The 23,476-nt window shown below is 50.4% G+C and overlaps 10 protein-coding genes across 10 annotated transcripts; 5 read left to right on the top strand and 5 right to left on the bottom strand.

Annotated features, from left to right (window-relative positions):
* Positions 1-641: 641 nt before the first annotated feature.
* On the top strand, positions 642-2,018 carry MRS44_015572 (uncharacterized protein; the record flags this gene model as incomplete). Its single annotated transcript, XM_046272881.2, has 4 exons — positions 642-851; positions 910-946; positions 999-1,452; positions 1,526-2,018. 4 exons carry the CDS (start codon positions 642-644, stop codon positions 2,016-2,018), a joined length of 1,194 nt encoding a protein of 397 aa, XP_046130287.1.
* Positions 2,019-2,149: 131 nt separating this feature from the next.
* On the bottom strand, positions 2,150-3,104 carry MRS44_015573 (uncharacterized protein; the record flags this gene model as incomplete). The annotated part of the gene is made up of 2 exons (XM_046282154.2): positions 2,150-2,425; positions 2,496-3,104. 2 exons carry the CDS (start codon positions 3,102-3,104, stop codon positions 2,150-2,152), a joined length of 885 nt encoding a protein of 294 aa, XP_046130286.2.
* Positions 3,105-4,214: 1,110 nt separating this feature from the next.
* Positions 4,215-5,751, bottom strand: MRS44_015574 (uncharacterized protein; the record flags this gene model as incomplete). Its single annotated transcript, XM_065619266.1, has 7 exons — positions 4,215-4,454; positions 4,526-4,868; positions 4,949-5,038; positions 5,092-5,118; positions 5,359-5,400; positions 5,453-5,598; positions 5,653-5,751. The coding sequence occupies 7 exons, from the start codon at positions 5,749-5,751 to the stop codon at positions 4,215-4,217; spliced, it is 987 nt and encodes a 328-aa protein (XP_065475338.1).
* Positions 5,752-7,038: 1,287 nt separating this feature from the next.
* On the bottom strand, positions 7,039-9,352 carry MRS44_015575 (uncharacterized protein; the record flags this gene model as incomplete). The annotated part of the gene is made up of 3 exons (XM_046284187.2): positions 7,039-8,932; positions 8,987-9,073; positions 9,126-9,352. The coding sequence occupies 3 exons, from the start codon at positions 9,350-9,352 to the stop codon at positions 7,039-7,041; spliced, it is 2,208 nt and encodes a 735-aa protein (XP_046130284.2).
* A 1,084-nt stretch (positions 9,353-10,436) lies between these two features.
* Positions 10,437-11,159, bottom strand: MRS44_015576 (uncharacterized protein; the record flags this gene model as incomplete). Its single annotated transcript, XM_046276808.2, has 1 exon — positions 10,437-11,159. The coding sequence occupies one exon, from the start codon at positions 11,157-11,159 to the stop codon at positions 10,437-10,439; it is 723 nt and encodes a 240-aa protein (XP_046130283.1).
* Positions 11,160-12,532: 1,373 nt separating this feature from the next.
* Positions 12,533-14,584, top strand: MRS44_015577 (uncharacterized protein; the record flags this gene model as incomplete). The annotated part of the gene is made up of 1 exon (XM_046280148.2): positions 12,533-14,584. The coding sequence occupies one exon, from the start codon at positions 12,533-12,535 to the stop codon at positions 14,582-14,584; it is 2,052 nt and encodes a 683-aa protein (XP_046130282.2).
* A 407-nt stretch (positions 14,585-14,991) lies between these two features.
* On the bottom strand, positions 14,992-15,470 carry MRS44_015578 (uncharacterized protein; the record flags this gene model as incomplete). The annotated part of the gene is made up of 3 exons (XM_046281402.1): positions 14,992-15,026; positions 15,077-15,127; positions 15,182-15,470. The coding sequence occupies 3 exons, from the start codon at positions 15,468-15,470 to the stop codon at positions 14,992-14,994; spliced, it is 375 nt and encodes a 124-aa protein (XP_046130281.1).
* Positions 15,471-17,660: 2,190 nt separating this feature from the next.
* Positions 17,661-19,440, top strand: MRS44_015579 (uncharacterized protein; the record flags this gene model as incomplete). Its single annotated transcript, XM_046272199.2, has 4 exons — positions 17,661-17,844; positions 17,895-18,112; positions 18,165-19,319; positions 19,375-19,440. 4 exons carry the CDS (start codon positions 17,661-17,663, stop codon positions 19,438-19,440), a joined length of 1,623 nt encoding a protein of 540 aa, XP_046130280.2.
* A 662-nt stretch (positions 19,441-20,102) lies between these two features.
* On the top strand, positions 20,103-20,651 carry MRS44_015580 (uncharacterized protein; the record flags this gene model as incomplete). The annotated part of the gene is made up of 1 exon (XM_046276807.2): positions 20,103-20,651. The coding sequence occupies one exon, from the start codon at positions 20,103-20,105 to the stop codon at positions 20,649-20,651; it is 549 nt and encodes a 182-aa protein (XP_046130279.1).
* Positions 20,652-21,278: 627 nt separating this feature from the next.
* MRS44_015581 (uncharacterized protein) lies at positions 21,279-22,879 on the top strand (the record flags this gene model as incomplete). The annotated part of the gene is made up of 5 exons (XM_046281401.1): positions 21,279-21,551; positions 21,611-21,625; positions 21,681-22,082; positions 22,126-22,482; positions 22,538-22,879. The coding sequence occupies 5 exons, from the start codon at positions 21,279-21,281 to the stop codon at positions 22,877-22,879; spliced, it is 1,389 nt and encodes a 462-aa protein (XP_046130278.1).
* Positions 22,880-23,476: the final 597 nt, after the last annotated feature.

A 23,476-nucleotide genomic window follows, 5' to 3' on the forward strand; every position in this document is an offset into this window, starting at 1 on the left:
TTTCGCCATCGCCATGTAATCGTTCCTTCGGGATTCCCCAGACTCCGCGGGCATCAGCTGATCCGGGTGTTGCTCCCGGATCCCCTGCCAAGGCTCTATTCGTCCCATCTGGGGGATGATCTGCCGAACGTCTGTGTTGGTTCGGTGATCTGTCATCCTTGCTAATCCCCGTTCTCGCTAGGCACGAAGGCATCAGGGGTTGTCCCATGAAAGGAGGATAGCCGAGCCCACCCTCATCGACTCTTTCTGGCGACATGCAGAACTCTAAAACTGTATCGCTGATTACCGACCACCTGGTGGGATGATAAGATCCAAGGGAAAGGTTCCTGGTGACGAACCTTGACAGTGTGGTTCGCCAAGGTCGGGACTTGAGTCTGCATAGGGAAATGCCGACGGTTTGCCACCTGTTGGTTGTTGGTTCCCAGGTCTGAATAGGGTTGCAGTGAAATTTTCTTTTGCAAAAATCCTCTCGGTCCTCCCTTCAAGGGGGAAGGAGAGGCGGTTGAAAGTTTGCGGCTGATGAAAAGATGTGGGTGGTAATTCTGTCCGAAGAGGACGGCATCGCCATGTATTTTGAGTCGAGTCTGAATCTTCTTCATTGCCAACAGCGTTGATCCCACAACGTTGAACCAACAGCCATCATGGCAGCCCTGAATATGTTGGCGCGATCGGCGTTAGGGTCGCCCTTCAAAGAAAAGTTCCCTCCTTTGTCGCCCGAAGGAAAGGGGCTTCTCGCAGCTGTGGTAGCTATGTGGGTTCTCGCAACCGCTTGGACTGGCATGCGGATCATCTCAAGACACATCAGAAAGTCGGCTTATTACGCTGAAGATCACCTCTACTTTATCGGCTTCGTAAGTCGTCTGTCAACTATGGATGATTGTCCTCACAATCTAACCAGCACTTGTCCAGGCGTTGTTCAATGGCTTGTGTATCACCTACGTGCTTGGTACAGTAGTCTCTGGAATATCTGCTAGAGGGGGAAGGCTAACATATCGCAGCCATTTGTGTAGGAGGAGCGGGAAACGATATTGGCCGTCTGTCCGAACACCACATGTACCACTATACTCGAATTTCGATCGCCAACCAGACCATGTACGCCGCGACGCTTTGCTTCATCAAGATCAGTCTAGTTGCTATGATCCAACGTGTCTTCGCCGCCTCCACGTCCGTCACCCTTCGTATCGCTAGCTGGGCGACCATTGTGGTCATTATTTGCTGGGCTCTCTACACCATTCTCCTCGGCTTCTTCATTTGCTTGCCTGTGGGAGCCACGTGGGGGGCTGCCACTCCTACGAGCTGTGGAAACCAGACTGTTGCATACTCAGCGGTGGCAGTTATTGACATCATTTCCGAGGTGATGATCGTTGCTCTCCCCATGAGGCTACTGTCTGGGCTGCATATTGCGAGACCACACAAGATTGGCCTCTTTCTAGTTTTTGGCGCCGGAATCGTGTAAGTTACGACTGATCACATCTTTTCCCTGCTGTCATTCGAGTCTATAACGCTGACACGATCTCTCGTGCAGCACAATTGTCTTCTCCTGTGTCCGCCTTAAATACGCCTTGAACATCGACTTCGATAACGTCACCAAGTCCTTCGCCGTCGCATCCGTTTCCTCCATCCTACAAGCAGGAGTTGCCCTCATGGTGGCAAGCTCCCCGATCCTCCGACCCGTCTTCGATCGAACCATTCTCCACTGGCTCGGCGTCTCTGTTCGTAGCACCGGCAGGAATACCAGTAGCAATCCTACAGGCGGGCCCTCTGCTTCTCGCCATCACGCATCCGCTGGCTACCACGATGCAAGCCGAATAAGCCATCACAAGGGATTCAGGCAGATGACGGATAGCGAGGAGCACTTGGCCTGGGAGCTAAGAGACATGCAGGGGAAAGGCGGCGAGCAACGGACTACAATACAAGCTCAAACCACGTTGTCTGATGGTAGCAGCGACAGGCGGTCTAGAGCGGAGAGTCCTAGCAACGGGCAGATTATAGTTACACAGGAGACCATTGTCAGGTAGAGCAGTTAAGGTTCTTGTTTCTTGCACTCGATGTGGGAGGAGAGGTAACTGAACGAAGAATATCGAGGTTATGTTTAAGATGTTATTTTTTATTTTCAACCGAATGGAAGAAAGAAGAAGAAAAACTTCTCTCATGGGTAGTCGGCCCTCGCCTTGCTAATAGCATTGACCAGATTTTGCCCAGATGCGAAGCCGGTGCCCTCCTCGCCAACTCCGCTCAGAACGCCGTACAAATAAGGGGACCCGTCCTGCTCAAGCCAGAGCGGGCCTCCTGACTGACCCGGAATGCCGTCTGCATCTGTCTCTAGAGGGCCGCCCAGGGCACAATCAGCACATCGAACCACCGAGATACCCTCTTGGCGATAAGGCTTTGACGACCCCTTGTCGCCTGGGTATCCCACATGGAGCTAGTACAGGTTAGAAATGAACCTTGACCAAGCAATTTGCCAGCGGAAAGGAATGTTTGGGAGCTCTCACAAAGATTGGTTTATTCTTTTGAGCATCACAGTCGATGGTTGTGGCTCCAAGGTACCCAAACGAGTCACCCAAGCGATCAGCCAGGATGAAGATGGCCCAATCCTCCATCTGAAAGCAAGGCCCGTCACCTTGTTCCATATCAATTATTTCAATGGAATCAGAGCCCCCGGCTCTCTCACCATCAAAATACATGGGTTGAAAGCGCGTGGTGACGCCCTCAGGTGGAACGCAATGCTTGGCCGTAGCAACATGCCTAGGGCCGACCAGGGCAGCACTACAGCTCCCACCGTCAGATCCAGAGATTCTGCCTATGGCGCTGTAGGGGTATTGTTGAGAGTCCCATAGAACACGATCATCGGGTCCAATGATGGCTCGAATCTTGAGGGGATCGGCAATGTTGGACGGCTTGGGACTTTGGCCGCTAAAAGGTTTGAGGTCTTCTCTAGACAAGGTCTTGACCTTGGGAACCGGCGATTCCGAGCTTCTTGCATGATTGGTCATGGATAGACACCCTGAGCGGCGTTGGACGGGATTGTTGGTGGGAATGGCCAAGCTAGTTCCCCCGAAGGCAAGGATGGCCGCTGCCAGGAAAGACGTGATAGGAGCCATTTTCAGGGCTCCTGGACAACTGACTTTCGAATGCTATTAGAGTGCTGCTCGTATCTTATTGTAGGTATGAGCCTTCTGAGAACCCTTTGGACTTATATAAGAGACCAAGGATGACACAGCCCCCAGAAGGATCCGAGTTTCATCCTTGTTGCAACATGCCCTAAAAAGCGTATCATCAGCACTAACAATCCTTTGGAAGATATTTATCCAGAAATCTCCAGTCGAAGGAATAGCTCTTGCCCTGTGAGGCATTTCATGAGCTCTGCTTGGACCGTGAAAACTCCGTGTGATTAGCTCGCAGTGACGGCATCTCACTGATACAACCCTATGTATTCTAATCATAGCAATCAGCCTTGTGATCTACCTAAATCTTATTCTAGGTAAGCTAGTTGGGCTTACTTTGCATGATATAGCAGGGCGCAAAATCACTGTATCTGCACGCCATCCTAGTCTCGTGGACATCCTCTACCGCGACCCTTCGGCGTTTCAAGGAAGTGGACGGCGGGTTTTTGACAAATCCCAAATCATAGGAGCATTTACTCATACCTTTGTAGATACAGTTATTACTCATGCCAGACTAGAAATGGGATGTATTATTACATATCTGATTACTTCTACGCCGGGATTCTAGTTGAATAAGAATCAGAAGTGTTGTTCGTGGGCTTGGACTCGTTAACCTCTAACACTGGGGGGTGTCAGTAACATCGACTGCGGGGGATACAAGGTCATTGGGGCAGAATTCGCCAGTTTCCAGGCCTCAATCGTGCCAGTTTGCAACGAACCGTAAGGGCGAGAAGGCCCCAAGGACCCTGGAGTAGAGAGAGACGTGAGATGGAGAAGGATTGTGGTAAGGCGGCTTCTTTCAGTTGAGTTGCATAACATGCTGCCCCTTACCTCACTTACGCATATTACCAAGCCCTCGTGATCAAACACACAGGCATGACGACTAATGTGTCCACTATAATGGTTTAAGTACCTTCCTAATCGATACATACCGTTTAACTAGCAAAACTATTCTCGGAGAATGGGAGATCCAGATAATGTCCAAAGTCATGTTGTCTATCTAAGGAGTGAAGTTGTCATGGACAGAGATGCATCAAAATACCTTCTCTAAGCTTCTGGCTTCTGACCGTATACCTTTCTCACCCAGTAAAACGGATGATACTTTTTGTTGTTCCGGAGCTCTCGTCGAAGCTGTGCGCAGTACACGCGGACCTCGTCCATCGTCCAGCCAAGAAGTTGGCTTGCCATGTACAAGATATAACCATCAAGGTCCTGCTCAAGGGCAGCATGTACAAACTGGCCGATTTCCTTGTTCTTTGGGTCCTTCGGCCACCCGCTAATGGGCACCTATCCAAGCCTTATTAGCATCCTTACTGTTGTTGATACATCCTTACTGTTGTTGATAGGGGAACACTTACCTTTCGGTTGTCGATGTGGATATTAATAAAGCCAGCTTCCTCCATACACTTCCGTTGCACGTCGTCCTCGAGAATCGTGAACGTCTGGCCCATCTTTTTTCCGCCCTCAATGAAGAATTTTCCCCATTCGTGCATGGCACTGTCTTCTGTTACAGTACCGTCATCACTCTGCATCATCGCCGAGGCTTCTAGGCTTTCAGCCCAGCCGCCTGGCTTACAGGCTTTGTATGCCTGGTTGATTAGGAACGGCCAGTCTTTAATGCTTCCGTAGAGGAAACGCATGTGTACAAAATCCACGGAGTTTGGCTCGAATGTCCACTCCTGACTACAGTCATCGATCTCGCTGCAGACGTATGGTTAGTTGTTTTGCAGATACAGCAGTGAGGAAACCATTGTAAGAATGCAAAGGCTGCAGTCACGTACAATTTCAGGTTGGGTGGAATCCAAGAAGGTTGGATAGGCGAGATGTCTGTTCCAATAACCTCCGTGTTAGGGAACTCGTCGGCAAAGTCGCTGTTCTCGGGTCAGTCAAGGGTTCGGTGCAGCGAGAAGTAATGTTCTCGTACATTGCCCAGATGCCTACACGTTCGGCCCTGTTAGTCATATGTATAAGCATCACCCGCTCTAGGGTTACCTAACCTGTCCCAGTTCCAATATCCACGACTTTCTACCACTGATATTAGCTAGAAGGTTGTCTCAGGTAATCTTCGGCGCACTTGAATATCCTTCTCCAGGGGAGCCAGATAGAGTTTGCCGTCAAACACAAGGGACAGGAAGTGGTGGCTGTTTGGTCAACGCACACGTCTTTGGGACAAATATGGGCGTGAACTCACACAATGTCCATCGACTCGTTCTGTTTTTCGTCATTGGATGCCCTAATAATCCCGGTTAGAAGCTACCGCGGGACCCCACTATCAGATCATGTACCAATATCGTGCGTTCCCTCTCTCCGAGTGGAATGTCCTGCCATTAATAGTACGGTATTGAAGGATGCTTGAGGTCAGTGATTCTGTCGACTCCGGGGGGTTGGACCCAAGGGCCGAGTCTGCCTCGGTACCGCCCTCTTCAGGTTGCTGGAGTCATCCGAGACTTAGCGAAGCTCCTATTTAGTTGATAGGTGAAAATACCTCAGCAAGTTGCTCCCAGTGTTGCACTGGATGCAGTGGTTGGGTCGGAGCGGTTGGGGCGTCTGTCGTGGGACTAGCGGAGTCTCGTTCACTTGCCATAGTGCGTAACTTCAACGTATTTCTATGAATGATAGACCGTAAGAGACAGAGCGAAGAAGAGAAGACAGCAGCGACGTACCGAGGCGCCTCTTTAATATTCAACTGTTAACCTCAAGGATGCTCCAATTCGCTCAACTGCAGAAGATAAAAGTGGGCAGTATGTATGCTCATGCAACCTTGAACGAATGATATCGCACAGACCCTTACTCTCATCATTTCTCAGTTTCGGTTGGTAGGAGACCTTTCTTGCCATCATACCATTCGACAACAACTCGGTTGGGGAAGCGCCTGATGTCCGAAGCGAAGCGGGGTTTGTTCTCGCGTGTTGAGCCCGTCATGCATCGTGAGGAATTATTTACAGGGTTGAGCTCTGCAGGCGAGTAATATGCCAGCTATAAGAATGCCGAGGTTGGTGCATTGGCCAGCCAGTGTCCTTGATTCCCTGTTGTTGTAGGTGTCAAGAACAGTCGGTGAGACGTGGACTTTGATAGATTGACAAGGGGATCATGCGGTGATGACGCAGAGGGAATTATACTTGATTGGTTATTGAATTTGTCCATCGAGAGAAATCTTGGAGTTTTGAAAGCTTGAGCAACCAACAAGACTCGCAACGAAGCATAGGTTCGTTGTTCAACCAGAATGCTTCACTTCTCATAGCCAGAGAGTGTCAGGGGACGGTTCCCAGCCCGTAACAGCGTGAAAACACAATTCTATGAGGATAGTAGCCCAAGTTCTATAGCATCGTCGAGGAATGTAGAATGATAGCTTTCACAATTACTGAGGTGACAAAAGGTAACAGAGGGGTTAACCAAGTGCCGCCAAATGGTAATCATCCATGCGTTAAACTGAGTTTGCTCAGATATAAACAGAATGCCACAGTCGAAAATTTACTTGTTTGAGGAGAGTTCTATTATCTTCAGTTAATGTCCCGCGGTCCACAACTGCATGGATAACAGTGAGATGCATCTTTCCCACTAGGAGCGCTAATGGTTGGATGCAGCATCGCAAGAACTACGGTGCACCACGTGTATCAATGGTATAAACCCGTCTCTTATGGGTAGAAGGACACTACGAGCATCGTTTCAAGAACCATCTGTCAACGCAGGTGTGTAGAATTGCTAATAAGCGAAACCGTTATGAAATTCAGAGCTGCAGAACCTTATCCGCAGCTGGAAGGATACTAGAGTTGAAAGAACATCGTTCGAGAGAAAGTACTTGAGATTCCTACAAAAATAATGTACATAGAAGCAGCTCCCCTACCAAATCCTCGTCAACACGTTCTTTCAATCACGCCACAGACCCCTGGGCCCAGAAAACACCACGACCGTTGGTTCCAACGTAAACTTGGCCTGCATTGTTGCCACTGCCCTCCAGCCTGCAAGAGTCAATGGCTCCAAACATAATGGAGCCCTGAATATCACTCCAAGTTTTGCCCTGGTCAGCACTGCCGTACAGCTTAGCCCCAGCAGAGCCAGTGCCGAAAGCATACACATTCCAGGTGCTACCCGAGCCACGGCCGAGGGCGATCTGATACGTGTTCGACAAAGAAGATGAGACCTTGCTGAAGGAGCTTCCAAAGTCGGTGCTGTGGAAGATTCCAGCGTCCGTGGACACCCAAACGTCTCCGGCCTTGGTAGGATGCACAGCAATGTCACGAACTGACTGGACAGAGCTGAGCGAACCACCCTGGCTGAAGCTTGACCCCTGGTTGGTGGAGACGTAGAAAGTTGAACCAGAACCAGCGTAGAAGTACTTGTTGTTGCGCTTGTCGCTGGCGATAACAGCTCCTGATGGCACACTAGAGACAGAAGTAAAGGAACCCTGGTTTTGAGATCGGAGGACGCCCTGGTTGCCAGAAGACCAGATAATCACATCCGCATCCGCAGAATAAGCTATGGAGCCGCCAGATTGGGAAGTCGAGGCTCCGTTGTGGACGTTCCAGGAGACGCCTCCGTTGTTGGAAATAGCAACCTGTCGTGTGCCTTGAGTGTTGCCCACTCGGACCACGTTTTCAACCTTGTTGCCTGCGTAGTCAACACCCACCGCTCCAGTGAACATGGGGTTATCCCAAGCCGACTGAGGAGCTGTGCTGAGAGAAGTCTTGGTCGCAAACGTGAAGCCACTGTCGTCGCCAACACCCGCCAAGAGCTCGCTGCCTCCAGGGGCAGACTTGAGTTCCAGCACTGCAAACTCCTCGATGCCATCAGCCAGTGACTGGATGCTGATTTTCTGATTAGAATCCCACTTTGTGAGGTCATGTCCACCATAGACGGTCAAGCCTGTGCCGTAAAGCCAGTGGTTGCTGTCAAAGGGGTCGATGGCCAGAGCCTCAATCATCCACCCCAAGCGCTTCGTGTCAATCGAGATAAAGTTCTTGTAGATCCATGGAGCCTTTGGCGTAGAAATGTCATAGTTGTACTCCAAGCTGCCGCTCGAACCATAGGCCCACAGCTTCGACCAAGTCTTGCCCGAGTCGGTAGATCGGAAAATCTGGGCATCGGGATACCACGAGTTGAGTGACGCAACAACCAGGGTTCCAGGCTTTTGAAGGTCAACGTCCAGGCCACCGAAGCCAAAGTAGATATCGCCAGGTGGAGTGATGTCCTTCCAGGTTCCAGCCGAGATGTCGTACCGGTAGACGGCACCGGAGCCGCCATCATAAGGGCCAGTGCCATCGCTATAAGACAGGTACATAGCCTTCTCCTCAGGCTGAAGCTTAGCCTTGTGCGGGAAGTATTTCCCGGGTTGGTTGGGGACAGCACTCCAGGTCTGGCCTGCATTGGTCGACACATAAACGGATGCGGTCTTGTTATCGGCAGTACCGACAAAGATCCTCGAAGTTGCTCCATTAAGAGTGGATGAAGTCGAGTCAAAGGTGACAAAGGTGAGACCTTGCAAGTCGTTGTTATATCCAGACGAATCGTTGGGATCCGGGGCAAAGGTTCCGACGTTGGTGAAAGACGTAACCTTGCTGAAGCTGGCACCACCGTCGGTACTCTTCCAGAGACCCTTGCCGCTGCGGGCGCCGAAATAGATGATGTTGGAGTTCTTGGGGTCTACTGCGAGACGCTCGCCCATTCCTCGGCCTGGCATATTACCACCAACCTTGAAAGGGAGGTCGGTGAATGTCCAGGTTTTTCCTTTGTCGTTACTCCGTCCAATGGCACCATTGTTTGGGTCCCTATTCACTTTGAATTAACTAGGTATACTATGCCACACTTTATTTGTCACTCACCAGTCATTGGTATACATGCCAACGGCTGTGTAGACCTTGTTGGGGTCTGAGGGATCGAGGGCCAAGGCATCAATACCCCAGCGGTTCCTATGCGAGTGTTAACATTGACTCTCTCTGAACAACGTGAGTCCATCCATACCACTTAGAGTTGGTGGCGGTAGTATCCGTCACAGGTGTCCAAGAATCATCTGAATTGAGCCGGTAGAGGCCACCAATATCGGTTCTCGCGTAGGCGACGCCCTTGGCCTTCGGGTGGAACTCGATGCCGGGGACGAAGCCGCCGCCACCGCCGATGCGAACATTCTTCCAATCGAGTGCCGCCAAAGCAACACTCGCGGAACCGAGTATGAGGGAAAGGACCTTCATGGTTGAAGGTTGAAGAGCCGATAGATGCAGGACAGATGGTTTGATGGACACAACTATGGGAGAACAGCGCCGTGGAGAGAGCATATATATAAAACAAGTTCATGACACCACCTCCGTGATCAATCCGCATAGACTCCTACCCTTGTAGCCATGTTTCGGATAGTAGGCACTGACCTGGGGGATTAGGCTCGGGCTGAGACCCAAAGTTGGCCAAGCTCCGTGATTTGATCGTAGGTTCGGACGAAATTACAGGGCCAATCTTCCCACCTAATTAAATGTTGACAAATGGATAGATCTCCTGATGCAGCACATACGGGATGAAGTGCCTTGTCGAGCCACGGGCATATCCTCCGGCTACCCCTTCAAGCAATCGCCTCTAGGTCTCATGAGTTTATACTCTTGGCCCTGAGCCGAATAGTGATCCCATTATCGTCACCAGACTCGACAAGGTTACATCAGTGTCAATTTTGGGACATTTTCCTTTCGACATGGTCCGAAGCTCCCGGAATCCCAAGTCGATCTCGGTAGTCCGTCCAGCAACTTGCCACCAATCATTCAAGAGATTTACCATCACAGCCGGTGGCTAAAATGGAGTAGAAGAAGCAACTTAGGCTAAGATCTCTTAAGCTCCAGTAGCAAGTTTGACACGAGATTGCCAGGGTTAACTTTAATACCCACACCTCGCGCCAAGCCGTTTCGAGTAGAGGATCAAGGGGATCTGATTAGAACGAATGTGCCGAGAACTTCATTGTCGGCGTTGTCGGTCTCGTGGAGACTCCGATGCTTCTGGTTAAATAGGGACAGCGTCTAGAATTGGGCCTCGGTATCAGGCACCTCCTGACAGCCTTACCAGCTAGGGGCGAGATTTCACCAAAGCCAAGCTCCTGTCACATACTTATAGTATTGGTTGGCTCACAATGGAGCAAGCTGAGGTTGAAGGATATCGGCAAGCGAACAAATGTACCACCAACTCCTAGAGTCAAAACATATGAGGAGCAGCATGTATTACATAGGTAGGTAGGTACGTTTACTAGGACACTAAGAGAAGAATCCTGTATTTAGCCGGTGGTACTCGACGCTTTCATTACCCCTCAACAGCAGCAATCCCTTTGTCGTCCCTGGCGAGTTCAGCCTGATTATAGTCTTCGTCATTTGAGGGTAGCTGCAAATGAACCGCCGTGATGGGGGCTGCCGCAATGGTTAAATCATCGTCACTTTCCAAGGCCAACACATGACCACCCGAGTCCCGATTTTCCGAGATGAAATGCAGGTGATCACCGGCAACACTGACCCCCTGCATAAACGCTGGTGACCTGAAGCCAATAATCGTGCCCCGAACATGCTCAAACGAGTGGGAGACCTGCCGCTTCCCGAGCTCGGCAAGCCTCTCCCCCGGAGACTTCTGGCCGCCAACGGTACGGACCGTCACTGCCTTGAAGGCGCCATCCACCCTGAAAGCCACATAGTGATTTTTGGTTCCCGGAAGAAGTTGTGACAGGACCTGTGCCAACGTGTCTTTGTTTTGCAGCGGCCTCGAGATCGTAGCTGTGGGTTCTAACCGCGTGACCATAGCGAAAGGCGCCGATTGCTCTGCACATGCAGTGCTATCAATAGCGACAACCGAGCCATCGGGTTTCATGTCGTAGATGACCCCATCGAGGATGATCATTTCTCCCACCATGTGTCGGAACGTGCCGAGACCGTGATCGCCGTGGGCAATGAGGTCTGAGATGGTGATGCCAGTCTCGGCGACGCCATCCATGAGAGCCGAGACTACAGAGTATTGAAAGAGCTGATTGGACGACATGTTGGGTGTAACCTTGAAAGGAGGGTGTGAAGATGAAGGCGAAGAACTGGCGGAGAGACGCTTCGTTCAGGAATCAGGCAAAGGCAGGGTATATGAACTAGCCAATAAGGAGTATGCGTTTAAGATGAATACGTCATCTAACAACTGGTACGTTGCAACTTGCGGGATCCGTTTCTGTTTGAAGTCGAGGCCTTGAATTCATCACTTCAACTAAGACGCTTCTTGACATGAAATATTACCACATTTTGAATCAAAAGAAATTCACAAGACTGTTTTTACTAACATTTAAACTAAATGCTTCAGCTTTTGTCGACCCAAGCCCTCCTCAGCCCGCTAAGAAGAATTCGGCGACTTGCCAAATCGGGAGTGGTCTCTACGCCATTATCATTACTTTGACTCAAAATCGAATCAAAATCGAATCAAAATCGAATCAGATTCGAATCAAATTTCAATCAAATTGCAATCAAATTCATTTCTAATGTCCATTTCTAGCTAGGTTCCTATGAAACCTCCTTCGTAGAAGAGATAGGTGCCGCCATCCATCTCGAGTTGCACTCTCCTCGGTACCTAGGTTTCATTACCTATAATAAATGCTCTTCAAAGGCACTCTAAGTCTCAGGCGGGGGATAAAGGGCTGAACGGATCCAGTTCCCCAGCCTCACAAGGACCACTTTGGGCCGAGATCTTATCCGAAGACTCCGGTCTACAGAAACCAGATCCACTCAGGGCTTACCCTCTCGCTTGACAACGAGGCAGTCATGCTAGTTGAAATTGCAAGGCGGCTTTCCATCCAAGAAAGCACCTTGGCGCAGCGGCAGCGCGGTATGTTCACACTCAATCTCCAAGGTTCAATTTCTCATACTAACCTCAAACAGCCGGGCTCATAACCCGGAGGTGTAAGCAACACTCAACCATCCACCCACAGGATCCCATCTAACATACAAATCAGCACTCGATCGAAGCGAGTAGGTGCTACTCAACGTTCTTTTTTGCTGTTCCTTTCTTTTTGCATACTGTTCCAGCTATTATTCCTAGCGACTCGCTGCTCAGGATGTCGCATTGCCGTGACTTTCATATCGCAAAGCAAGAACACAATTCTGGCGACCCGAAAAGGGAACAACACACCAAACGGGGACGCTCGTAATAGTTTATCTCGGACTTTTGCCCCTGAGTCATAATACACTGAGTTGAAAAGAACATTGTTCATCCCTTTCACTTCTAGACATGGCTGCATCTCGAAGACCACATTACATAATCCATGCCAAGCTCAAACGAAATGCTGCCTGATTGTCACTTCTCTTCTCATCGCCGAGATGACACTACATTGTCGACTCGTAACATACTGCTGCAGAACTACTGATTAGCTAGGCAGAATGAGCCAAGATCTGGCTGAAGCGCATTCATGCCCTCTATGTGAGGATGTTGTGGCCGACCTACTCCAAGCCTTGCCTTCTGCTGCCTTAATTGAGCCTGACGGTCAGCTGGCCTTTTACCCAGGCATCACAGCCCAGGACGTTATTGACCGCGCAGGCCGTGGTTGTGTGTTTTTCAGCAGTCTCGTAGACGATGAGGAACTTTCAGATATCACTGACCCCAACCCTGATACCAAGTTCGGGGTGGAAATTTCCTACAACCCGGAATTCGGCCTCAGCTCACTCGTCTTCGGTTACGAAAAAATAGGCGACGATGGCACGAGACGAGGCTTTTATGATCGGTTTCTCTCCAAATATCTCCTGTGCAGTGTCCAAGGTATAATCTCACTGATATCAGGAACTGTGCGGCCTGAAATGCTGATGCATGTGTGCACCCATGTAGATGACCCAGCAAGCGAATTGGTGCATCGAAGGTTGCCCAATCTATCACCCGGGTCAGAAAAAAGCTATTCAAAGGCAAAGGAGTGGCTTCATCAGTGCCGAACAAATCACAATGCATGCCATGAGTCGGCCGCTCAACGCATGCCGATGAGACTTCTAGAGCTCAGCGCACAAGGAAACATCTGCACGAGCCTCCGGGTTACTACGGTTCAAAACAGATGTCCCTATGCGACATTGAGCTACTGCTGGGGTGGTGATCAGCCTTTCAAGCTGATCAAAGCGCGACTCACGCAACATGAGACTCATATCGACATCAAAACTCTTCCCGGGACCATCGTGGATGCCATCGAAGTCTCAGTCCGTCTCGGCATATACTATCTCTGGATCGATTCCTTGTGCATCATCCAAGATGATCCAGAGGATGTTGCGAGAGAGATCGACAAGATGGACGACATATATCAGGGAACAACAGTCACCATCTCAGCGGCGAGCTCATCATGTTACCGTGATGGCTTTTTGAATACTCGTCAAGCCCACGTACAAAGCAAGCCAAAGTTCAAGTTTCCTTTAACATGTTCTGATGGTAAATCGGGTACAGTCTTCCTGCTCCTTCACCAGTCCGGATACCCGTACCGAGACTGGGTTCCAGATCCTATCAACAACAGAGCATGGACGTTGCAAGAGCACGTACTGTCTCCTAGAATCTTATACTACTCTTCTCAACAATTGCACTGGTTCTGTAAAGGGACAAGAGCCAGCGACGGTGGGCTAAGCCTAGAGCAGACTGAGCTAGGCCCTTTCGACGTGACCATGCTGAGCTTCTCCCTGGGTCGGGCTGCGATAGCTTCAACATCTTGGGAGCTGTTTTGGAAAGACCTTCTTAGCTCTTACCTATCCCGTGGCTTGACAAATCCCATGGATCGACTTTCTGCAATCTCGGCTGTTGGCGAAGAGCTTGCGAGAGTAAATCACACTTCATTCGTGGCGGGATTGTTTGAATCCACACTCGCCCACAACCTTTGTTGGAATCGAGTGAGGTCGTCCCCTATCCAGCCACGGCCTGCAACATATCGCGCTCCGTCTTGGTCGTGGGCAGCTGTGGACGGGCCAATCTTTTGGTCCGAAGAGCATCAAGATTACACCAGTATGGTAGATATTCTTGACTGTCAGGTCATACCACGGTTTCCTCAGGCCAAGCACGGTCCCATCGAATCCGCCTATCTCACGTTGCTGGGTTGGGTTGCGCCAGCAATCCTCAGTGCAAAGTCACCTGGCCATCACCGTCGGATACTGATAGTGACAACTGGGTGGTGGGAGGTGATCGATGAGAAGGACTTGGATGCCACAGACCCAGAGCTTGAGAAGGGGGAGCCTATATCCATCTGGCTTGTTTGGATGCTGCGGGATATACCACCAGCTGCCTACTTGATGTTCTCAGGACTGATGGTTGTACCGGATGGCACAAGTACTGAAAGGTTTCGACGAATCGGGTACCACTCATCTCGAAGGGCCCAGGGATTAGAGACAGGATATGATCGAGGATTAGGCACCCACGGGCAACACAAATTAACCTGGGACGCTTTCCAGAGGCGTTTAATTACAATTGTGTAATTGAGCTTTGTCCAGATATCATCTACCATCTCACTCCTAAGCTTCTATTAGTGCCGGTTCTGTAGAATGTGAACCTATAACTACATTGCTACATCCCTATCGTCGTCTTCACACATTGTGGGCTATGGTTGAAAGCCCTGGCATCACAATCACGGGGCCTATTTGACGAAGAAATATCATGGAGAGTGCAATCAGACTGTGGGAACGACAAAAGCCAAGCAGGATTTCCATTTCACAACATAGCAACTTAAGGTAATGGCATTGCCTTGTCTCGATGAGAAATCTCATGATGCGAGTGAAGTCAGCTTCCACTGGCACCAACGTCCCATCTCGGAATCCACTTGGGTATCATCAGTAGGCATGTGGATGAGTCCAACAGCAGCCCGGATACAGGTCCCAATGTCCAACTACTGGTAGTTGATCTCGACCTTCTGTTTGGGTTCTATCATTGCTGTTAGCTCCTAAACAGCCACTCTTCATGTTATAGCATACCGTCAAGAAGGGTTGCAAAGAGGAGACTCTCGATAGCAACGAGAGGCGATCCTGGAGAGTTCTAAGTCAACATACAGGGCTACACAAAGCCTCTAACATACGTACCTCCGAATTTCAGAACAACCGAGTCCCCCTCCTCTGCAGCAAAAACTGGCTGGATTCTATCCTCTTGTCCAGCCCGAAACCAGTAGACACGCTTGGGCAAAAGGCTCCGATCCTCGACCTGGTAGCGGCCTAGGAACCAGCCATTAGACTGGAGGTGACAGTTATTGAGGGTGAAGACGGCCGCGTCGTTGCCAGTTGTGGCGTGAATTCGATCGTCGCCATTTTCAACTGGGGGTGCGACCTTCTGGCCGTCAACAGTGATGGTGAAGGGTCTGGGAAGAGATTCCATGGTGTTTCTGAATGTCTCAAGTTTGTTGGGTGAAGAAGCTGTGCTGTGATGAAGATAGCCATTTCCGGGGGACTCTAGGGGTATTTATACTGCTATGCGCCTCTCTTCTACTGCCTTACGTCAAGGCTTCTCTGTTTCCAAGTTTGCTCTCCGCTCTCATCTTGCAGAAAGACTAGCACAGCCTCCACGGTTGCACACCTGAGATCCAGCGTGCCTGGTATAGCCACTCCTTCATGCCCTCTGCATCTTGGCAACCACCAATACCAACTACCGACAGAAGCAGACGGGCAAAACCACTTATCAGATGTGAGACAAGAGGTGGAGGCCAGATGGCGAAGCTGAGGGGAGAGTGGAGATGTCAGACGGGAAGCTCCAGCTGCTGGACAAGTGAAAGGCCTCAAAAGAGGGGAAGGTGTCTCTGACTTCATGTTTTCGCCACTGATTCGATGGACCGAGCGGGTGAAACCTTTCCTCTCCCTGCAACACTGAGACACAGAAACCAGGTGGCTTTGGGCATGGCCAATTCCAAATTCGCGCAACTTCGGCTTAGGCATTCCGAGTGATGGGACTAGGCAAGAAAACGAGCATCTAACAAACTTCAGTATAAATGTAGTACGGGCATGTTCAAGGAGATATCACGCTGATCTTGCTAAACTTGATTGTCCGACCTCATCCTATGCTATAGAATGTAGGACATCATGGCGGGCTTGACATCCATCATGCGTTTGTACCTCTGTGCATACTGCACACGATTCCCACTGCTCAAACAGAGATAGCGTCATCAGCGGCTGAATACGAAGCTCTATCATAAATGACGTGGCTCGGTTCAGCTTGGTGGGCGACGATACGGCCCGTCCCTGCATATGCATGAAGAGAGATTGGGGCGAGATTCAGGCGATCTTAAATCAGATGGACGAATCTGATCGTGACGAAACCCCCCCTCGGCTAACAGGTGGTCTCAATTCCGCACAGTCCCCTCCTGGGGTTTTGTGGTACTGGTACTTCCATGTAACAAAACAACGTTGCTCAGGTCACTCAGCCAAAGATGAACAACTCATGGGTCCTCCAGTGATATTGTGGTACCATACAGGGGTACAACATGCCATGCCTGATACTGTGTCTTGTTGCTGACCGCCTCACCTGTGCTATCGTCGTCAAACGGGTATTGCTAGTAAGCCAGGAAGTCCATCACGGCTAATAGATGAGGCGACACTCGTGTCGATCGAACCAACTTGTAACGGATCGCACAATTTCGGAACGACTGTATGCTATTCAAACACGCGGCGTAAGTTCAGAAAATGGAGGTCGCTCTCAGGGAGTGCTGTTGGGGGAGACAGATAACGTGAGCATTATGGCTCAGTCTCGTCGAAGACTCATGTTGCTTGGCGAGAAGAATGTGCTTCAGGAGTTTTCAATTGTAAAAATGCGTCTTATACTTGCAGGAAGCATAATGACAACGTCAAGGTTTCGCTTTTGCATTGCACGAGTTCAGGATTCGAATCAGTGACCTTGGGTGTCGGAATGTCTTGGCAGGGCCAGGCATGGGGGGAGACGAAGGGAGTGCTTGAGCACTTGGCCCTAGGATCTTCTCCCCAGCAGAGCATCATGATACATTTTTATTCCTACCTTCATTTCCATCCTCTATAGTTGACTCTTTCGTTCCTCTCAGTACGTTTATTTGGAGATAGGCAGCTATTTTGGCACAGGCATAGGGACACCCTTCTGCAGGAACACCTTTGTTGACGAGCAGCCGAACGGGCTCAGTTCACATTCGTTGTGTATACTTTGCGCTTTAATTCTCTCTAAGATGACATTAAACAAGGTATCAGAGCCAACCCACGATGCCGGCGATCTTTCAGTTAATTGACTATCGCAACGAAACTGTTCACCCATTCTAATCATCGGCGTCAAGAGTCTCGAGCAGCGAAAGAGGAAATATTTTAGCGACGGCACGACAGGGGGTACAGGCCGCTAATTTATCAGGCCTCGCTGATTCACAGCGCCCGTATTGGCTGGCTCGCCACCTCGCTGCGCCGCGATCCCTCTAGCGTAACGCTGACAGTCCAGATGGGGTCAGCTTCGCGACATGGCTCCATGTTTGCTTTATCTTCTTAACCGAGCTTACATGTGTAGATTGCACTTTTCTCTTTCTCCATCTTGACCGACTAGCACGTCAATGTCTGGGTCGCCATGGTCCTCAAGCCCTTTGTATTTGCGGCCGTGTCGCTACTCATCACGTACCTCATCACCAAGCTACGGTTCAAACGGTTCAAGCAGTACGCGCATCTTCCGCAACTGCCACCCTCCTTGATATGGGGGCATATGCTCGTGTACGATGAGATCTCCAAACATGCACAGAGGGATAGGCATCCAGGTACAACAGCACCCCCTTGCTCAACAACATCCGACACTGATTCTTGGCAGATCTCATCTTTGCCGAGATGTACGAGAAACTTGGAAGGCCGCCGTTGATCTTCGTTGACATGCGGCCCGTCTCAAAGCCCGTGGCCCTCATCACGAACCATGATATTGCTGAACAAGTGGTCAAGTCTTCGACTCTATTCCCATGGAGCACACCAAAGACGCCTACCATGAAGGATATTATACATCTTCTTGGTCCGTCATCTCTAATCAGTGCAGAGGTAAGATTCGTTTATGATGAATTATCCACTCCCATACTGACACACCTTCTAGGGCGAGGACTGGAGGAAACTTCGAAAGCGCTTTGCGCCTGGCTTTGCGCCGAGCCAATTGATGACCCTCCTCCCCTGTATCTTGGATAAAACTGAGCCGTTCATCAACCGCCTTGAGGGTTACGCCCGTTCAGGTGAACAGTTTTCCTTATTGTCTTTGATAGTCAACCTCACGATTGATGTTATCAGCACTGTCGCCATGGACGAGGACCTTGGAGCTCAGAGCGTTGATCCATCTGGTCAGAGTCAGGTCATCCGCCTATTCATGGAGCTGTTAAGTACCTACTCAAGCAGACATAATCTGCCCTGGTGGCTAGCCCCCAGCTTGGGAGCAAAGCGCCGCCGGCTGGCTGGACAAGTCGATGAGATGCTACGAGATATTGTGCGCCGCAAGTTTGACGAGTATCAAAGAACTGGCGGAGGGGATAAGTCACGCAGCATCCTGTCGCTAAGTTTCCAGGACATCGACGATCTCACTCCTGAACTTCTCAGCCATACTTCGGATCAAATGAAGAGTTTCTTCTTCGCCGGCCACGATACAGCTAGCATCCTCCTTTCCTGGACTTTTTACGAGCTCTCTCGGAGCCCCCGAGTTCAAAAAGCAGTTCGTGCTGAACTGGACGAACTGTTCGGTCCTGATCCGGACCCGTCTGTTGTGAGATCCAGACTATACGCCAACGGGGACGATCTTGTTCACCGCATGACATACGTTTCAGCTGTGATTAAGGAAGTCCTTCGGATGCATCCTCCGGCAGGAACTGGTCGCTATGCAGAACCTGGGTCTGGCTTCACAGTCCGTACATCGACGGGAGAGGAACTCTGCTTGGACGGTACCATCATATACAACTGCCAGCACATTATTCACCGTGACCCAACCGTCTACGGCGCCTCGGCCGACGATTTCGTTCCAGAACGATGGCTTGGTGATACTAGCGCATGGGGATTTACACCCAGTGCTTGGAGACCGTTTGAACGAGGCCCACGCAACTGCATCGGCCAAGAGCTTGCAAATATTGAGGCCCGCGTCATCATTGCCATTGTTGCGCGTCAGTTTGACTTTGTCAAAGTTGGTCTAGGCGAACTCGACTTGGATGACAATGGGCAGCCTATTCTAAACGACAAGGATCAGTACAAAGTCAAGTCAGAGTTGTATCCTGTGAGTCAAACTTTGCAGGCAGTTCGAGGCGGTTTAAGCAGCTAACTCTGTTTAGATGTTACAAGTAACAATCAAGCCAGTTGATGGAATGATGGTGAAGGTCAAACATGCTGATCAGTAACGCCAGTGCTGAAGACGCTGATAAAGATGAGACTCTACGATAGGGAAGGTAGCCTATTGAAAGGCAAACCTCTATGACCTCGAATATTCCGGCATTGACTATTCAGTCAATTATCTTCATATACAGAGAGAAGGATCTACAACAGACAAAACACGACTTTGAACAGAATGGTGAAACTAAGAGTCAGGACCACAAAACGCGGCAGTGCCGACACTTTTGCCAGTTCCTAACAAGAAATGACTCACTTTTGCCCAAGGCGCTGTCAATTCTTCAACACCTTACCATTTACAGCATTTGGGGAGTCATCTTCCTGTTCTTAGCCCCCAACCAGTTCGCCTGGTTCGCCACAAGGCGCAAGGCCCATGTCGGTCACCTTGTCCAACAACCAACAACGTTGCTGCCTAGGGGGTAGAGGGATGATCAACCTCGAAGGAGGGCGGGGGAGACCCTCGCCAATACACCTTGGCTTGAAATGATCACCATCCATAGCTCGGATTTAATTCGATTGCACCCCTGTTTGCTAGCTGATTCAGCATCAACGATGTTGGTTGTAGATCTTTATATAACACTCGAAGCTGCCGCGCCTCTGTTGAACTCACCAACATTTATCTGTTTTATCATACCAAGTCAAATTATTGAGTTTACCGTCAAGTTACACCATCATGCAGTCCGAAACCCAGCCTGCTGAGCAGCCTATCGAGAAGGGATGCGCTTCCGACCAGGCCGTCAAGAAAACCAGCACTTTCGACCAGAGTCTCTACCCATTCGACACCGCCAAAGACCAGCTCGAGCTGAGCGAGCTCCTCAGGAACTTCAAACGTGACCTCACTCTCCACGGCGTCGTGTCCCTGGGCACAGATGGCATATTCCGCTCCCTCACCGCCGACCGGGAGGTCGTTGACGCTGTCCCCTTCTCGCCACGCCAGATCAAGGCTCTTCTCGACCGCATGCCTTTCAACCCGGAAAACGAGACCAAGTTCCGCGGCGTCGATGGCCGAGGCGTTCCACAAGAGCAGTGGTTCCACCCCGATAAGAGCCTGCTGCCACCACCACTGCCGCTGACGGATGAGCAACGGAGGTTCGGAGAGGCTAACAAGGAGAAGAATAGGAAGATGCTTGAAGAGAGGGCGAATAGGCCCCGATGCCCACTTCAAATTGTGTCGGACCATGACCTTGGGCTGAGGGTGGCCCCTGGCAAGGAGGAAAACTGAAGTCGTGTTGGGAGGACGAACAACTAGACCATATTTTCGTAGTCTAGGAGCACATGGAGACGCAGGCTATTTTGATTGAGACTTACTTTCTTGCCCGAGATCTTGTATCCCCAAAAAAACTCCCGCTTCCTCTCTCACTGTTACTCACTCGGTAGTCGTGTATTGGTGCTAGATAGCATGTCCAGTAGATATACCACAACTGATTTACTTCGTCCGTCCTTTGCTTTTCAGCAACTAAGCAACACCGATATTCTCCATTGCAGTCGTTGTTTTTGAGGCTGCACAACTCTAGACTAAGCCATCAGTCAGTGATAAACTAGACAGTTACCACACATGATCATATTCTCCTCTCTTCATACTTGATACTTCTTTCTCCTACAAATACCTAATTAGGAAATTGTAATGACGCTCCACATCGGCCTCAAACGATGCCAAGACCCGTATCCAGTCACTCAAGAGACCAGGATTCGTAACGGTGGGATCAGGTGAGATTATTGCTCTCATCCATTAGTCATTGAACGCATCTTCAAACCCCACGTGGTCTCGTCTTGTGGAGACCTGCCTTCTCCACGAATTCTCAACTCAACTCCAGCGAGGATACGCAATAACCTCGTGATACCAACAGTCATGGCGACACGCTTGTGTGAGACAATTGAGCTGGCTCCCATCGAGTCTCAGGCGCGTCTTCCGCCTCTGAGACGTGATGTTCCAGCAGAGGATCGTCCCAGCTTCGGGAGTTCACGTCGAACGTTGGCCCAGAACGGCATCTTTGACTCTGGCCAATCGCAGAATGTCGTCGAAGTAACGCAGAAATGGAACGACCCCAAAATCAACGTCTTCCGAGTCGCAGCGTGCTCTTGGGGCTTCTTGGTTATGGGAGCGAATGATGTTGTATACGGAGTAAGGTCATCGAATATTGTCTGCTCAAGACACTCGCTAATGAAGGACACAACCAATAGGCACTCATCCCTTATGTATTTGCCCCTACCCGCGCAGGCATCTATATCGCCTCACTAACAATATTACTAGATTGAAGAAGACTATGGCGTCGACTATGTTGTCTTGTCCATTGTCTTCCTCTCCCGGTTCGCGGGCTACATCGCCTCGGCAACCCTCAACGACTACTTTCACCAGAAGCTAGGTCTGCGCGGCATCCCCATGCTATGCGCTGGTTGTCATATCGCCTCTCATCTCACTATAGTGTTTCATCCGCCATACATGGTGACAGTTTTGGCATTTATCGTCGCGGGCTTTGGCCATGGTCTGTTCGACTCGGCCCTCAACGGCTGGATTAGCACTCTGGCCAACTCTACGCGAATACTCAGTTTTACGGGTGCATTTTATGCCGTCGGAGCTATGCTAAGCCCTCTTATTGCGACGATAATGATTACCAAGGCGCAAATACCTTGGTACTCCTTCTTCTACGTCATGGTAGGTGATGTTGCCGTGGTCATTGTCCAAGCTAACGGCCCAGCTCGGCATGTCCATCATAGAGCTCGTCAGCCTCACATGGTCATTCTGGAATGCCACTGACCTTGGTCACCGGAGCACGCCCAACGAGAGCGAAGCAGAGCGCGAGAATACGCTGACGGCCGCCCTTTTCCGGATGCCGGCTGCTCGAGTATCGTGGCTTTGCGCCTTCTTGATGTTTTGCTACGTGGGCATCGAGAATGCCTTGGGTGGCTGGATCGTGCTGTTTATGGCAACGGCGCGAGGAGGCGAGGCGTTTGAGAGCGGTCTGACAGCCACATGGTTTTGGCTTGGACTAGCGCTTGGGCGAATAGTGCTGGGTTTTGCGACTCCGCGGCTAGGCGTCAAGATTGCGCTGACGGTGAGTTTGTTTGCTTGGCTTGGTTGCCTGTTGCTGACAGGATGGCTTGTGATAGGTGTACATTACGACTGCTCTTGGCTTGGGGCTTGTGTTTGTGCTCGTCCCTCGCTTCCTTGTTTCCGCCATCGTCGTCGCTCTCCAAGGCTTTTTCCTGGGGCCTCTCTATCCGGGAGTGGTCATCGTGGCCAGCAAACTCCTCCCAGAACACCTCAAGGTTAGGGTTATTGGGTTTGCTACTGCAATGGGAGGATGTGGCGCGGCACTTCTGCCTTTCTCAGTCGGTGTGTTGGCTCAGTTGGCCAGCGTGCAAGTGCTGCAACCCACGGTCATGGTTATAACGGGTATCATGTTGGCTTCATGGTTGTGTTTGCCCAAGATTGACAAGAGGCAAGATTAGTGGGTATGTCGGCTTGTATGCGTAAAATTTGATGCAAGAATGGCGAGTGTGTTGTTGGTAAACAACAGGAGAAAAGTGGTGATTTGACACGGGAATATGAGGCCGGCAATAGTGGTATTTTATCGTACTCGCCTCTCCCTTGACGAGAATTGCATGATGGAGCTCGATTTGACGAGATTTACGTGGAGCAGCAGCGGCGAGTCGACCTGCGTAAACATGCCTGAAAAATACGAGATGGCTCGTGTGCCCAGCCAGAGCAACGGCCAATGTGTCTTGCAGGGGGTGGGGCGGTCAAGCCGGTTTGTGGAAATGTGCATGACCACAGGGACGAGAATGACCAAAAGTCGATTGGAAGGGAGCTTTCCATGGCGCTGGTTAGCATTTCAGCTGCTCATAAGGCGACCTGGTGTGGCGTCGAAACTAGTGAAGCCATCTTCAGCCCTGGCAGGGAGGGTTCTGTCACTGTTCCGGAAGGGGATTAAGCTTAGCTGCTCGCTCATTTGCAAGAAATGTCAGGTCAGTGTCTGGCATAACTAGAACTGCCTGCCTCGCCAGTCTCTCCTGTAACGAGTAACGAGTGATCCGTTGGAAGGGAAC

This window comes from Fusarium solani (genome assembly GCF_023522795.1).
Source record: "Fusarium solani strain SB1 chromosome Unknown bctg00000011, whole genome shotgun sequence".
NCBI lineage: Eukaryota > Fungi > Ascomycota > Sordariomycetes > Hypocreales > Nectriaceae > Fusarium > Fusarium solani.